The sequence below is a fragment of the Hemiscyllium ocellatum genome, chromosome 7 (assembly GCF_020745735.1).
Source record: "Hemiscyllium ocellatum isolate sHemOce1 chromosome 7, sHemOce1.pat.X.cur, whole genome shotgun sequence".
Taxonomy (NCBI): Eukaryota; Metazoa; Chordata; class Chondrichthyes; order Orectolobiformes; family Hemiscylliidae; genus Hemiscyllium; species Hemiscyllium ocellatum.
In genome coordinates this window covers 83,280,140-83,297,218 of record NC_083407.1, presented here as the reverse complement: position 1 = coordinate 83,297,218, position 17,079 = coordinate 83,280,140, and the positions used below count along the sequence as shown (strand labels likewise).

The 17,079-nt window shown below is 40.3% G+C and overlaps 1 protein-coding gene across 1 annotated transcript in view; it reads left to right on the top strand.

The window, feature by feature from the left end:
* The window catches only part of dnah7 (dynein, axonemal, heavy chain 7), a 343,519-nt gene that overhangs the window by 213,444 nt on the left and 112,996 nt on the right, over nt 1–17,079 (top strand). The window contains exons 45-46 of the mRNA XM_060828125.1: nt 7,007–7,140; nt 13,750–14,085. Coding sequence (XP_060684108.1) covers nt 7,007–7,140; nt 13,750–14,085 — 470 coding nt within the window. The remainder of the gene's footprint in view (nt 1–7,006; nt 7,141–13,749; nt 14,086–17,079) is intronic.

Below are 17,079 nucleotides of genomic sequence, written 5' to 3'. Positions count from 1 at the left end.
AGGGTATGGGTGGGTTTCGCTTCGGCGGGTCGGTGTGGACTTGTTGGGCCGAAGGGCCTGTTTCCACACTGTAAGTCTAATCTAATCTATACTATTCATCAAAGCTCATTACTGTTTCTTTTGCAAATTCCACAAAGATCAGATTCCATCTCTCCTCAAGCCCCTAAATTTCTATTCTTCTGATGCTTCTGGCATTTAGCATAACATTCTTAACTGTGAAATAATCTGTAGAGAGCTTGTCAGAAGAAATCAAATAGACCTCAAAAGCTTTTCCTACCAGAATACTTTGTAATAGAATTGTCCAAATTTTTCTGATCACTGTAACTTCATCACAGGATTCTCAAATAAGATAAAATATATTTCAACTCCTTCCTAATTGATACAGTGAATATTATATACTAAATCAAAATGAGGAATTAAATCTGACTCGACATAAAATTGACCCTGCTACTTCTCAACTTGTTTGAAAGCTTTCTCTGTCCAGCTCAAAATCCTTAATTTCGCTCTCTCGCTCTCTTTGCATTTCAAGGCTTTCTCTTTCTTTTACACTGAAACAATTTAGATTTATATTATATTTATGAAAATACAAATTAGGAAATGAGTAGGCCATTTAGCTCATTTGAACCTGTTCCACTTTTCAGTATAGTCAAAGAGTCATAGAGATGTACAGCACGGAAACAGACCCTTTGGTCCAACTTGACCCTACTGACTTGATGCCCTAAACTAATCTATTCCCATCTGCCAGCACTTGACCTATATCCCTCTAAACCCTTTCTATTCAAATACCCACATAGATGCCTATTAAATGTTGTAATTGTAACCCCCTCCACCACTTCCTCTGGCAGTTCAATTCATACTCGCACCATCCTCTGCATGAAAAGGTTACCTCTTGGGTTCCTTTTAAACCTTTCCCCTCTCACCCTAAACCTAAGTTCTCTAGTTCTGTACTCCCCCACCCAGGGAAAATATCTTGTTTATCATGGCTGATCTGATTGTAACCTCAAATTTGTCTTCTCACCTACTCCTGAAAACATTTTATTCCCCTGCATAACCAAATTCTGTCTTCCTCCAGTTTAAAAGTATTCAATGGGCTCACCTCCACTTTTTCCTGAGGCATCATTCCAAAATCTCTCCATTTTCTGAGAGGAAAAAGAAAGTCTTCTTATGTCTACCCTGAAAGGGCGACACCTGATTTTTGAGTGTTCCTGGTTCTGACTCATGCACAGAGGAAGCATTTCTTCCATGGCCACTTGTTAAGACCATTCAGGACATTTTTACACTTTAGTCGTCACCCTTTACTTTTCTAAACTCCAGTCAAAACAAGCCCAATCTGTCCAATCTTTCCCTGATACAAACTGCTCAGTCTAAATATCAACCTAATTTTGTAATTTTTTTTTCCGTTTCATTTCCAGCTGTTTCATTTGCAATTTAATCTGAGCCAATTTAGCTTATATTTCATCTGGATTACATTTTCTTCTTCAAGGTTCTCATTTGTTTCCCAATTTTATTACTATTTCCAATGTTTCTGCCACCACTTTTAAATTGATATCTGTTAACTATTGTAAGGCATGCAAAACAAATCATCATTTTTGAGTTTCAGCAAAATGCAAAAAAGTGTTTAACTTTTAACAAGGGTGGCAAAGTGGTAATGTCACTGGGCTAATAATTCAGAATCCTGGGCTGACATTCTGGGGACATAGGTTTAAATCCTCCATGGAATTAAAAGCTAATCTAAGAGCAACCATGTAACTGTTGCCATAAATACCCAACTAATTCACTAACATCCTTTAAGGAAGGAAATCGCCTGCCATCCTTACCTAGTCTGGATTAAAGAATGTGATTGACACTAAAGTGCCCTCTGAAATGGCACAGCAAGCTGCTGACTTCTAAACCTATGAATGACTGACATTAAATGCTAACCCAGCCAGTGACATCTACATTCCAAGAATGAATAAAAATATATAGCATTGATGAATGTGTTCCATTTAGTTTATTTCAACTTAAGCAATTCCAGCATATGAAATTTGAAATTTGCAGGGTTTGAAATCCTACAAAGAGGCCCCAGTTTTGTGATGATCTTTGTAGAGACTGATAGGTTTCAAGATTTCAATTTTCAATTAATTGCTAAGATGTCATGTTTTAGAATATTAAGATTTCATATTTTAAAACCCTTGACAAAACACATGACTAACAGCAACTATTGACTAATTACATTTTCATTTGTAGGCAATTTACATATATAGTCACTTATCATTCATTGTTTGCTCCACAGAATTACAGTTCATAACTGGACTCAATACCTAATAGGTTGCTTTGTTTTTCCGTGTCCAAATGGCTAACTTCTAATCTCCAAACTGTGAGCTCTATGCTGCATATTTCTTCTCATGGCTTCAAGCTTAACAAATCTTCTCACAACCATTAACTCATAACAAATGCAGTCTTTAATCTTAGGGCATGCTCCTACTTGTATTCAGTGTGGTGCCCAGTAAGGTCAACATTTTCTATGGTTAAAGTGCAGCCCTGATGTGTTCTGGCTCTTGCCCTCTAGTTCTCTGGCTACAGACCACAGAAAACAAAACTGCAATTTTTGTCTGCCTCTGATATTTCAGGGTTTAAAGCAAAATCTGTAAACAGATCTAAAAATAACTACTTTTATTCTCTTTCCCTCTTGGCAATGGGAAATATGTTAGGCTTTTATCCAGGTAGAAATGTGAATTAGATACCCTCAGTCCCAACTTCCTTTCATCTTCGAAGTAAAGGAATAGCTTATACAGCAGTTGTTTACAACTTAATATCTGTAACATCTTTCTAAGATGTTGAGAGATCAAATTCTACTTAATGCAGACTTGGAAGCTGGAAGCTGAAAGTGAAAGTCACTAAAGTCCCAAAGGATCACAGGTTGCTGTCATTAGAAAGCAACAACTTGTCATGAATTTAACCTGATTTGAGTGCTCCTCTGATCTTTAACAAGTAAAATATACAAACTTACTATCAGGCAGACCCCAACACAGATCATATTGCTTCTATCTACTCTACATTAAAAGTTACAATCTCAAAATATGATAAACTAATAAACCAAAACAGATTATCTTAAAATATAATAATCTTATAAACTTTTACAGGTAAATAGGATTAGTTTGGAGAATCATAGTCAGCACAGACATGGTAATCTGAAAGGCTTATTCCTGTGCTGTACTCCCTATGTTCTAACATTTATACCTAAAATATAAATCTTATGTCGGCATGCATTTCTTGTGAACTTTCGTCTAATTCATATGTCCACAGTTCTAATAGCAATTACGTTCAATTATGGCTTTCCACCATCTCTTATTCTGTAGCACCTCAGTTCTATGACTGACGACAACACTTGTATTGTTATGGCACTTTTATTGTAATAAAGCATCCAAGACATTTCACTCACAAAGTTCAAAGTATGTAACTTAAGGAGATGTTAGGTCTGATGACTAGAAACTTTATTAAAAAGGTGGGTTTTAAGGGACTTCAAAAAGGAATTTAAAAAAAAGATAGAGAGACAGAGTTTTAGGCTGGGAATGCCAAACCTGAAGACCTGGCAAGCAATGGTACAACAATTAAAATCAGAGTTGCTGAAGAAGCCACATACTTTGAAATTCATGTATCTAGGAGGTTTGTAGGATTGGATGAAATTAAAGAGATAAGAAAGAGTGACACATGGAGGAATTTGAAACAAGTATTAGAACTTTGCAATTGGGGCATTGCTTAACTCGTAGCTAATGTAAGTTCTTGAGAACATCGATATTGGACAAATGAGGCATGGTGCAAGTTAAGCAGTGTTTTGGATGACCTCAAGATTATGAAGTGTAAGTGAGGGAGAACAACCAAATCCATTAGAGTGGTCTAGAGGTTAAAAAAATGTTGTAGTTGATGGTTTCAGCAGTGGATGAGCTGAGACAGGTCTGAAGGCTGAGGATGTTACATTAGCCTAATTAACAGGGGAGATTGTATGGTTGTCTTGGGACCTAAAAAGGTCATAAGGATGCACTTCAGATAATTTGCAAGTTTAGTATTTAATGAGAAAATACTCATAATAAATCAAAATAGTGTATGGAAATTGAGTGAATATATGACCCCACCATTATAACATAATTATATCTATATCCCCTGATGCAATTATCATCTGTCCTCTAACCCCACTTCAGTGCACATGATCTTGAATAACAATGAACCTGATTCTCCATGAAATTACCATGAAATACCAACTAGTGCAGCTGAAAAAGTAGGTTGATCATAATTAGGATTATATTAGCAAACATGATGTGGGAATTATTTAAGAGTTCAGGACTGGCATGTTCCAAGAAAGGAAGAAGCACAAGGATGGGAAGGTAAGGGACCCTTGGATGACAAGGGAGATTATAAATTTAGTCAAAAGGAAGCATATGTAAGGTTTAGGAAGCTAAAATAGGACAGGGCCCTCCCAGAATATAAAGAGCAGGAAATTAGGAGAACAAAAAGGAGCACTCAAATGACCTTGGCAAGTAGGGTTAAAGAGGCATTCTATACACACACTAGAAATAAGAGGATAACTAGGTAGAAGGTAGGCCCAATCAAGGATAAAGGAAGGAACTTGTGCCTGGAGGCAGAGGATGTGGATGAGATCTTAAATGATTCAGCATTCACCCAGGAGAATGATATGGAAGAGAGTGAGATTTGTGCGGAGCATGCTAATATGCTAGGGCACTTTGAGATCAAGTGGTGATGTTAGGTCTTTTGAAGAGCATTAAGGTGGATAATTTCTCAGGGCCTGATGGTCATTGAGAGAGGCAAGAGAGGAGATTGCTGGGAACTTGATCAAGATCTTTTATCCTTGCTAGCCACTGGACAGATCCTGGAGAACTGGCGAATAACTATTATTGCTCCTCTGTTCAGGAAGGAAAATAGGGATAATCCAGAAAAGTATAGACCAGTGAGGCTCATGTCAGTGGCTGTGAAGTTATTGGAGAGAATTCTTAGGGATAGGATTTACACGCATTTGGAAAATCATGGCCTAGTTAGTGACAGTCAGTCTTTGCAGGGCAGGTCATGTCTTGCTAATTTGATTGAATTTTTTGAGGAGGTTATGAAGGTGAGGTAGAGTAGTGGATGTTTGCCTGGATTTTAGTAAGTTTTGACAAGGTCCCTCAAGGTAGGCTTATCCAGAAGATCAAGATACATGTGATCCACAGTGACATGGATTCAGAAATGGCTTTCCCAGTGAAGACAGAAGGTAGTGGTGGAAGAGTATTTTTCAGGCTGCAGGTTCATGACTAATGGTGTTCCGTAGGGATCCGTACTGGGACCTCTGCAATTTGTGATATATATAAATGACTTGGATGAAAATGTAGAAGAATGGGTAGGTAAATTTGCATTTGATACAAAGATTGGTGGAATTGTGGACAGTGTAAACAGTTGTCAAAGGTTACAGTGGGATATAGATCAGTTGCAGGTATGGGCAGAGAAATTGCAGATGGAGTTTAATCCGAGTAAGTGTGAGGTGTAGCATTTGGGAGATCAAATGTTAAGGAAAAGTATACGGGTAATGGCAGGACCCTGAACAGCATTGATGTACAGAGGAATCTTAGAATTCAAGTCCATAAATCCCTGAAGGTGGCCACGTAGGTAAATAGGACTTATGAAGAGCCCTGAAGAAGGGCTCATGCCCGAAACGTCGATTCTCCTGCTCCTTGGATGCTGCCTGACCTGCTGCGCTTTTCCAGCAACACAATTTCAGCTCTGATCTCTAGCACCTGCAGTCCTCACTTTTTCCACGTAGGTAGATAGGATGGTAAAGAAGGGCAATGGCATGCTTGCCTTTTCTGGTCGGGGAATTGAGTACAATAGCCAGGATGTCATGTTTCAGCTTTGTAAGACTATGGTTAGGCCAAACTTTAAGTATTGCATTCAATTCTAGTTGCAACATTTTAGAAAGGATGTGGAGGCTTTGGAAAGAATGCAGAAGTGGTTTACCAGGATGGTGTCTGCATTGAGCTATAAGGAGAGGCGAGAAAAACTCGAGTTGTTTTCTCTGGAGCAGCAAAGTCTGGGGGGAGACTTGATAGATGTCTATAAAATTATGAGATGCCTAGTTGGGGTTGATTGTCAGAAGCTTATTCCCAGAATTGAAATGCCCAATACACGGGGGCTTGCGTTTAAGATGAAAGGGAAGAAAGTTCAACGGAGATGTGAGGGACAAGTGCTTTACACAGAGAGTAGTAGGAGTCTGGAATGTACTGCTAGGGTGGTGGAGAAGGTAAGTACAATAGGGGCATTTAAGAGACTTTTAGATATGTACATGAATATGCTAGGAATGGAGGGATATCGACCAAAAATAGGCAGAAAGGATTAGTTTAATTTGGCGTTATGTTTGGCATAACACCGTGGGACGAAGAGCCCATTCCTGTGCTGTATAGTTCTATGTTTGATGACTTTTGACACTCTGTAATTAGTCACCAGAAAAAAAATGCTCAAAAGATCATTTGGTTTGCTTTATGAATCTCCGTGATAGACAATCCTGATCCAAAAGAGATGAAGGTGAAGTAAACAAACCTCCATATACATTGCAGTGATGTCTATAATTTATCATAGTCAACCTGCACAAATTCCCCTGCCCCTCCCAAAAAAAAGGAAGGACATAATCATTTTGTGATTACAAATTACTGAAATGTACTTAACCCATAAGGAAAGGACGTTTCATATTAAAATAATAAATTTTTGTATACCTAAATTAGTGGATGGATGCATTGAGTTGTACACATTTTCTTTACTAATATACTTACTAACTTTAGCCTGAATCTACATGAAGTCTTGTTAGCCAGTATTAACTGTTGGAGGAGCTGTACAAGTGAAGTGATGTTAAGAGATTCTGATTCATTTCAAAGTATGATCACTATAATGGATAGCAAGAAAATAATTCAAAGTATTATATTTGTGGCCTACTTATTAACAATTGCTGATAATATTAACATTTTTGAATTTATCTCTTGATCTACAGGTGACCCTGTTAAACTTCATGATTACCACAGAGGGAATGCAAGACCAGCTTCTTGGTATTGTAGTGGCCAGAGAAAGGCCGGACTTGGAGGATGAGAAGCAGGCTTTAATTTTGCAAAGTGCAGAAAACAAAAGGTAAACGAGAAGTTTCTATAGAAAGCTTTACAGTTTCTTTTTTCTCTCTGTTTTTCACTCGGTGTGATTAAAGCAATGATGTTGAATTAAATGCAGATTTTGTGAATAAAATTTGCAGGAAGGTTTTTTTTTAAAGAACATCTACATAAGCACTGCCATTAAAACTGGTTAAACTGGAAATGTTCGAACATAGATTCAAGTGCTCGTATCGTGCTATTTTGATAATATAGGGAGTTAGTTATCATAATAATTGGAACAGTGCAGACATAGGAAAGCATGTTCTTTTTAACAAGCAGTATTAAATTCACCAATATCACCTCTTTCCAATTCCATAGAGCACTGAAAGAGGTTCAGTGACCCTCATCATTACAACCAAGGTAAATTGATGCATTTACCTTTTCATACTGCATACAAATAAATAAGCTTTCATCAAGTTTTCCCCTAATGTGTTTGAACACCATCTAGAACCTGACAACAATATATCAGAAGTACAACAATACTATTTGCATCTCCTTCTTGGTGTTACATTTCCTTTCACTTGTAGACAAAAATAAGGTTGCCATGGTCCTACAGGACTATTGGGCTGCTCTCTCTTTAGAGACAACTGGTAATGATTTAACTCGGGAGTGGAGTCACTACATCTCAGGCAAGGGAGAGGTTGAGAAGGAAAATCCTCATTGTAACCTCAGCTGGTGCAGAAATTGAACCCACAGTGGTGGAATCACTACATCACAAACCAACTGTCTTCCAATTGAGCTAAACAACTCCATCTTTGACCGATAACCTAAGATGAAAAGAAGCTCAAGTCTCTAATGATCTCTGTCTCAAATCTCACCCTGTTGGAAACTAGCCAAACTGCTGTGCTTGACAGTTAACTGCTAAACTTTGGTTAGATTTTAAACCAGACAGGTTGACTGATTGTTCAGGGCATTGCTTTGAGGAATAAGCTGACAAATGGCTATCACCTATTTTGTTGAGTTGAAATAGGTGCCGTATGTACGTGTTTTCTTTATCTGCAAAGAATAGGACCCTGTGTATGATAAAGACATATATAATTGTGTGTACTTGAGCTTCTTTTCATCTTAGGTTATAATTCAAAGATGGACTTGGTTAGTTCAATTGAAAGACAGTCAGTTTGTTGATGTAGTGATTCCAACACTGTAGCTTCAATTCCCGCACCGGCTGAGGTTACAATGAAGATTCTCTTTCCCAACTTCTCCCCTCGCCTGAGGCATAGTGACCCCCCCCAGATTAAATCACCACCACTTGTCTCTAAAGGGAGAACCGTCCAACTGTTCAGTAGGACTACCGCAACTTTACTTTACCTATAAGTGATAGGACAAGTAATATCAAGAAGGGGATTAATTAGATTACCTACAGTTCGGAAACAGGCCCTTCGGCCCAACAAGTCCACACCGACCCTCCGAAGAGTAACCCACCCAGACCCATTCCCCTCCCTTATGTTTACTCCTGACTATGGGCAATTTAACATTGCCAATTCACCTAACCTACACATCTTTGGATTGTGGGTGGAAACCAGAGCATCCGGAGGAAACCCACACAAACACGGTGAGAATGTGCAAACTCCACAAAGACCACCCAAGGTGGGAATCGAACCCGGGTTCCTGGCGCTGTGAGGCAGCAATGCTAACCGCTGAGCCACCGTGAATGAATGTACTGCAGTTATTTCAATCAACAAAACAGTTTGCAGCCATTTATCAGTATATTTCTCAAAGCAATGCCCTGACCAATCAGAGTGTGTGTATATAGTCAGTATACACAACTGTGTTATACTTTGAGCCTGACTGACAATCCTAAAATTGTTGTCAGTGTTATTACTTTCTCATTCAGGATTAACCATCAATCTTTTTTCCAATTGCAGAAAATGTTGGACACTGTTGTGAGTTTTATTATGTTCAAAGTGTGATGCTTTTGCTTGCATTGGAAATGACATGCTAAGGACCCTCTTTTTTTCAGGCATCAGGAAAAAGGAATGTATGTGCATATGTGCCTGTTTCAACTAAAAAAAAATGAAATATAAAATAAAAGCAACCATAAGACATAGGAACAGAAACTAGGCCACTCAGGCCATCGAGTCTGCTCCACCATTCAATCATGGCTGATAAGTTTCCCAACCTCATTCTCCCGCTTTCTCCTCATAATCTTTAATCCCATTGACAATCAAGAACCTATCTATCTCTGTCTTAAATATATTCAATGACCTAGCCTTCACAGCCTTCTGTGACAGTGAATTCCTTAGATTCACCACTCTCTCACTGAAGAAGTTTCTCCTTATCTCCATTCTAAAAGGTCTCACTTTTACTCTAAGGCTGTGTCCTTGGGTCCTAGTCTCTCTTACCAATGGAAACATCTTCCCAACATCCATTCTGTCCAGGCCACTCAGTATTCTGTAAGTTTCTACTAGATCTCCCCTTCTAAACTTCATTGAGTATAGATCCAGAGTCCTCAAAAGTTCCGAATATGCTAAGCTTTTCATTCCTGGGATCATTCTCATGAACCTCTGAACCTCCTTTGAACAAGCTCCACAGCCAATACATCCTTACTGAGGCATGGGGTCCAAAACTGCACGCAGTATTCCAAATGTGGTCTGGCCTGAGCCTTGCAGAGCCTCAGAAGTACATTCTTGTTTTTGTATTCAAGTCCTTTCAAAAAAGTGCCATCATTGCATTTGTCTTCCTAACTACTGACTCAAACTGCAAGTTTACCTTGAGAGAATCCTGGACTAGAATTCCGGAGTCTCTTTGCACTTCAGACTTCTGAATTTTCTCCCTATTTTGAGAATAGTCCATGTCTCTATTCTTTCTACCAAAGTGCATGATCTCACACTTTCCCACATTGTACTCAATCTACCAATTCTTTGTGTCTTCTCCTAACCTGTCCAAGTTCTTCTGCACCCTCACCATCTCCTCAATACTACCTGTCCCTGTACCTATCTTTGTCTCAACTGCAAATTTAGCCAGAATACTCTCAATCGTTAATGTATGAAGTGAAAAGTTGTGGCCCCAACACTGAGCCTTGTGGAACTCTACAGACTAGCTGCCATCCTGACAAAGACCCTTTTATCCCCACTCTCTGCTTTCTGCATGACAACCAAGCTTCTATCCATGCTAGCACCTTATCTGTAACGCCATGGGCCCTTATCTTACTCAGCAGCCTCCTGTGCGGCACCTTATTAAAGGCCTTCTGGAAGTCCAGATAGATAACATCCCCCCTCCCTCCCCCCACCCCCAGTTGGCTCTCCTTGTCTAACGTGCTCATTACTTCCTCAAACAATTCTAGCAGATTTGTCAGGCATGACCTTCCCTTGATGAAACCCTGCTGACCTTGCCCTATTTTACAATATACTTCAAAGTATCACAAATCTCATCCTTCACAATGGATTCCAGGATCTTACCCATTACTGAGAATAGACTATTCATCTGTAATTTTCCATTTTTGCCTTAAACAGAGATGTCACGTTTGCAATTTTCCAATCTTCTTGAACCTACCCTGACTCTCGTGATTCCTGAAAGATCACCAATAATGCCTCCACTATCTCTTCAGCTATCATCCTAAGAACTCTGGGGTATAATCCATCTGCTCCAGGTGATTCATCTGTCTTCAGGCCATTCAGTTTCTCCAGCACCTTCTCCTTGTTGATGGCCATCATACTCAGCTTTGCCCTCTCACTCTCTTGAAATTTTTGGGGATATACTTGTGTCTTCCACCATGAAAATTGACATGAAGTAATTATTCAGTTCCTCAGCCATTTCCTTGTTCCTCACTACAATCTCTCCAGCATCATTTTCCAGCAGTCCAATGTCCACTTTTGCCCTTTATATATCTAATGAAACTCTTATCTTATTGTCTAGCTTACCCTTATATTTAATCTTCTCCCTTCTCCCTATAATTCTCTTAGTTTTAAATTAGTTATGGAAAAGGATAGACTGGTCTAAAAATTGAAGTTCTAAATTGGAGGAAGATCAATTTTGACTGTATTAGGCAAGAACTTTTAAAAGATGACTTGGGGGTACAGATGTTTGCAGGTAAAGAGATGGCTGGAAAATGGGAAGCCTTCAAAAATGAGATAGAGTCCAGAGACAGTACATTCCTGTCAGAGGGAAAGACAAGACTGACAGGTGTAGGGAATGCTGGATGACTAGAGAAATTGAGCTTTTGGTCAAGATAAAGAAGAAAGCATATGTCAGATAACTAGGGAGAGAATAAGGTCCTTCAAAGATCCTGTGTGGGATCATAGGAGGTGGGGAGATACTAAAGAAGTATTTTGCATTGGTGTTTAGAATGTGGAAGATATAGAATGTGGGGAAATAGATGTAATATGGACATTTTACAAGAAGTGTTGGATGTCTTAGAGCACATAAAGGTGGATAAATCCCCAGGACCTGATCAGGTGTACCATAGCTTTCTAAGGAAAGTAATTGCTGGGCCTCTTGGTGAGATATTTGTATCATCAATAGACACAGGTGAGGTGCCGGAAGACTGGAGGTTGGTTAACGTGGTGCCACTATTTAAGAAAGGTGATAAGGAAAAGCCAGGGAACTATGGAGTGGTGAGCGTGACATCACTAGTGGACAAATTGTTGGAGGGAATCCCAAGGGATGGGGTTTACATGTATTTGCAAAGGCAAGGACTGATTAGAGATAGTCAACAGGGCGTTGTGCATGGGAAATCATGTCTCACTAACTTGATTGAGCTTTTTTGAAGAAGTAACAAAGAGAATCGATGAGGGCAGAGGTGATCTATTTGGACTTCAGTAAGGTGTTTGAAAAGTTTCCTCACGGTCAACTGGTTAGCAAGAATCGATCACGTGAATTACAGGGTGAACTAACCATTTGGATACTAACTGGCTCAAAGGTAGAAGGTGGTGGTAGAGGACTGCTTTTCAGATTGAAGGCTTTTGACCAGTGGTGTGCCACAAGGACTGGGTAATGGGTCCACTGTTTTTCATCATTTATATAAATGATTCAGATGTGAACATAGGAGGTATAGTTAGATTAGATTAGATTACTTACAGTGTGGATACAGGCCCTTCGGCCCCACAAGTCCACACTGACCCTCCGAACAGCAAGACCTATTCCCCTATATTTACCCCTTCACCTAACACTACGGACAATTTAGCATGGCCAATTCACCTACCTGCACATTTTTGGATTGTGGGAGGAAACTGGAGCACATCCACGCAGACACGGGGAGAATGTGCAAACTCCACACGGGGAGAATGTGCAAATTCCCATGAGGCGGGAATTGAACCCAGGTCTCTGGCGCTGTGAGGTAGCAGTGCTAACCCCTGTGCCACCATGCCGCCCATAGTAAATTTTCAGCTGACACCAAAATTAGAGGTGTAGTGGACAGCAAAGAAGGTTACCTCAGAGTACAATGGGATCTTGATCAGATGGGTCAATGGGCTGAAGAGTGACAGATGGAGTTTAATTTAGATAAGTGTGAGGTGCTGCATTTTGGAAAGGCAAATCAGGGCAGGACTTATACACTTAATGGTATGGTCCTGGGGAATGTTGCTAAACAAAGAAAACTTGGAGTGCAGGTTCACAGCTCCTTGAAAGTCGAGTCGAAGTTAGATAGGATAGTGAAGAAGGTGTTTGGTATGATTTCCTTTATTGGTCAGAGCATTGACTATAAGATTTGGGAGTTCATGTTGTGGCTGTACAGGATATTGATTAAACCACTTTTGGAGTATTGTGTGCAATTCTGGTCTCCCTCCTAGAGGAAGGATGTTGTGAAACTTGAAATGGTTCAGAAAAGATTTAGAAGGGTTGTGCCACATTTGGAAGATTTGAGCTATAGGGAGAGGCTGAACAGGCTGGGGCTGTATTCCCTGGAGTGTCAGAGCTGAGGGGTTACCTTACAGAGGTTTATAAAGTCATGAAGGGCATGGATTGGACCAGTAGGTAAGGGCTTTTTCCTAGGGTGGAGGAAATCCAGAACTAGAGGGCATAGGTTTAGGCTGAGTGGGAAAAGATTTAAAAGGGACCTAAACGCAACTTTTTCACGAAAAGGGTGCTGCATGTATGGAATGAGCTGCCGGGAAAGTGGTGGAGGCTGGTACAATTACAACATTTAAAAGGCGTCTGAATGGATATGTGAATAGGACAGATTTAGTGGGATATGGGCCAAATGCTGTCAAATGAGATTAATTTTGGATACCTGGTCAGCATGAACGGGTTGGATCAAAGGGTCTGTTTCCGTGCTGTACAGCTCTATGACTCTCTGACACTAAGTGACAGTTATTCAGAAGTGCATTTTCTCAGGGCTTGCCCTGATGAATCTGAATCAATTTGCCTGTGGCTAAAATGTAAACAAAGTCTGACAGTTAACTTTCAACCATCATTAACTGCTATATTCTCCATAGCAACATATTTATAAGTCAGTCGACTTGCAAATCTATCAGCCCTCTGCCTTTATTAAGTATTAAGATCGATTTTCACCTTTTATTGGCATTATTGTGAATTATCCTGATATGCAAGGTGAAAAACATTGACAAAATTTCCTTTTTCAGCAATATTCAAATTCTAGACATCAAAATAACTATTAAATGCATCATTACTAATTCAAAGCTGCTTCATTCTTTAGGCTGCTGAAAGAAATTGAAGATAAGATTCTAGAAATTCTTTCATCCTCAGAAGGAAACATCTTAGAAGATGAAACTGCCATAAAGGTTTTATCTTCGTCAAAGGTTCTTGCCAATGAAATAACTCAAAAGCAAGCTGTAGCTGAGGAAACAGAGAAGAAAATCGACACCACTCGAATGGGCTATCGACCTATCGCCATACATTCTTCCATCTTATTTTTCTCAATTGCTGATCTTGGTAACATAGAACCTATGTACCAGTATTCCTTGAATTGGTTTATCAACCTTTTTGTCATGTCTATAGAAAATTCGGAAAAATCTGATGACCTCTCGGAAAGGTATGATAAACTTTATTTAATTTTCAATAGTTGAGCAAAATATTTGGACAATTTTCATCCCTTTCAGCAACAGAAAACCTGTAGTATCTGACAAGATAATTTGTGGGAGGAAACCCATGCAGACTTTGGGAGAATGCACGAACTTCATACAGACAGTCGCCCGAGGCTGGAATTGAATCTGAATCCCTGCTGCTGTGAGGCAGCAGTGCTAACCACTGAGCCACTGTGCTGCTCCCAATTTTATATGCCATGCCCAGTACCGTTCCTTTACATGTTTTGGAAATTTGTTATTTTAGACCCACAGCAATGCTGAGATGACTATTCCCAACTGCTGAGATATTGCAACAGTTTGTGCCCACAAGCAGCAAGACCTGAACAACATTTCGGCTTGAGCTGATTTTTTTTAAATCTTTTTTTTAATTAACCTCCACACTACCGCGGTAGTGCTTATTTTTTTTCCCCAGCACCCATGGTGTGTGTGTGCAGCTGTGAGACACAGTGAGCGACACAAAGTACACCCAATATACACGTGGTCCACAGACTCCACAGCGCCACAAAGAAGCAGTTGGGTTGGGAGTCTGTGAACCACCGCAATCTGCGGTTGCAGGGGACCGCTGCGTGCCTCACTAGACCCCCGTGGGAAAGGGGAAGGACTCCCGCCTAGACAGCCCTCCACTGGGGATCGACTCCTGTTTATTTTTTTTTAGTGCCCTTCACATCAAAACACTACTGTTTATATTTTTTTTCCTCCTGTTTCTTTTTTTCTTTTCCTTTTTTTTCTTTTTTCCTTTTCCTACACTTCCGCCTAACTGCGGTAGTGCTTTTTTTTTCCCCCAGCACCCATAGTGTGTGTGCAGGTGTGAGACACAGTGACAGACACAAAGTGTCGGCTTGAGCTGATAAATGCAGTGCATTGATCATCTCCTAAAAGAAAGACTTATACCATCTCCCCTTGAAATGCAAAGGCATTAATACCTCATTGTCAAAAATCCCACAACACTACATTATAGTCCAACAGGTTTATTTGGAAGCACTAGCTTTTGAAGCTCTGCTTCTTCATCAGGTGGTTGTGAAGCAGGATCATAAGACACAGAATTTATAACAAAAGATTACACTGTCATGCAGCTGAAATGACATTTTGAACAAACCTAGATTAAGTCTTTCACCTTTTAGAATGGGTTTGCTAGTTTCAATTCTATAATAGTAAATCCCAGAACTTCTTTTAAGTCACATTCTCAAGATAACTTCAGGTTTTATAACAAAAGGTGCCATCTCAGCTCAGACAATCCATTAAAGGTGTGAGGTTAAAGTCTGACTGTATCCCAATCTTGAGTCTTGCACACATGCAAGCACACACTCATATACACTCACACACACTCACATGCACACACTCACTCTGTCTCTCTCTCTTGCACGAGCACACATAGGTTTATGGGGTGAATTTATATTTGCAGAATTATATTTGCATATACATTCAATTTTACTCAAAAATGCATATCCTACATCTGTCAATCCATGTAATATCTTGGGAATTCCATTTTAGAAATAGAACCAGCCTGACTCAAAGGAGCAGGAGAATAGAGGGAGGAGGAGAACTTCTTCAAAGAAGGCATCCTTGCAAGAGGATTCACAGTAGGTTAAAATCAATTAGCAGAAAGTGAGGACTGCAGATGCTGGAGATCATTCCTGAAGAAGGGCTTATGCCCGAAACGTCGATTCTCCTGTTCCTTGGATGCTGACTGACCTGCTGCGCTTTTCCAGCAACACATTTTTCAGCTCTGATCTCCAGCATCTGCAGTCTTCACTTTCTGCCAGCCTGACTCAAGATTGGGATACAGACAGACGTTAACCTTGCATATTTAACACATTGTCTTTGGCATTAATATAGGACATGAAAGCATCAAGTTGGTGGGAAAGTAGAGTTGAGGGTTATTAGATCAGCCATGATCTCATTGAATGGCAAAGCAGACTCATCGGGCTGAATGGCCTATCTCTGTTCCAATGTCTTGTGTCTTCTATCTACTGTGAAAACAGATACAAAAATACTTCAAGGTCTCTGCCATTTTCTGGTTTCCTATTCTCAATGCCTCAGTCTGAGTCACTATGGGCCATTGCTCACGTGTGCTCTTATTTTTCTTTTTATTTACTTCTAGAAATATAGAGTCATGGGGATGTACAGCATGGAAACAGACCCTTTGGTCCAACTCATCCATGCCGACCAAATATCCCAACCCAATCTCGTCCCATCAGCCACCACCAGGCCCATATCCTTCCAAATCCTTCCGATTCATATACCCATCCAAATGCCTCTTAAATGTTGCAATTGTACCAGCTTCCACCACATCCTCTGGCAACTCATTCCATACACGTACCACCCTCTGTGTGAAAAAGTTGCCCCTTAGGTGTCCTTTATATCTTTCCCCTCTCACTCCAAACCTATGCCCTCCAGTTCTGGACTCCCCAACCCCAGGGAAAAGACTTTGTCTATTTATCCTATCCATGCCCCTCATAATTTTGTAAACCTCTATAAGGTCACCCCTCAGCCTCCGACACTCCAGGGAAAACAGCCCCAGCCTGTTCTGTAGCTCAGATCCTCCAACCCTGGCAACATCCTGCCTCACAGCGCCTGAGACCCGGGTTCAATTCCTGACTCAAGCGACTGACTGTGTGGAGTTTGCACGTTCTCCCCGTGTCTGCGTGGGTTTCCTCCGGGTTCTCCGGTTTCCTCCCACAGCCCAAAGATGTGCGGGTCAGGTGAATTGGCCATGCTAAATTGCCCGTAGTGTTAGGTAAGGGGTAATGTAGGGGTATGGGTGGGTTGCGCTTCGGCGGGTCGGTGTGGACTTGTTGGGCCGAAGGGCCTGTTTCCACACTGTAAGTAATCTAATCTAATCTAATCTAATCTAATCCTTGCAAATCCTTCCTGAACCCTTTCAAGTTTCACAACATCTTTCCGAGTGAAAAGAGACCAGAATTGCATGCAATATTCCAACA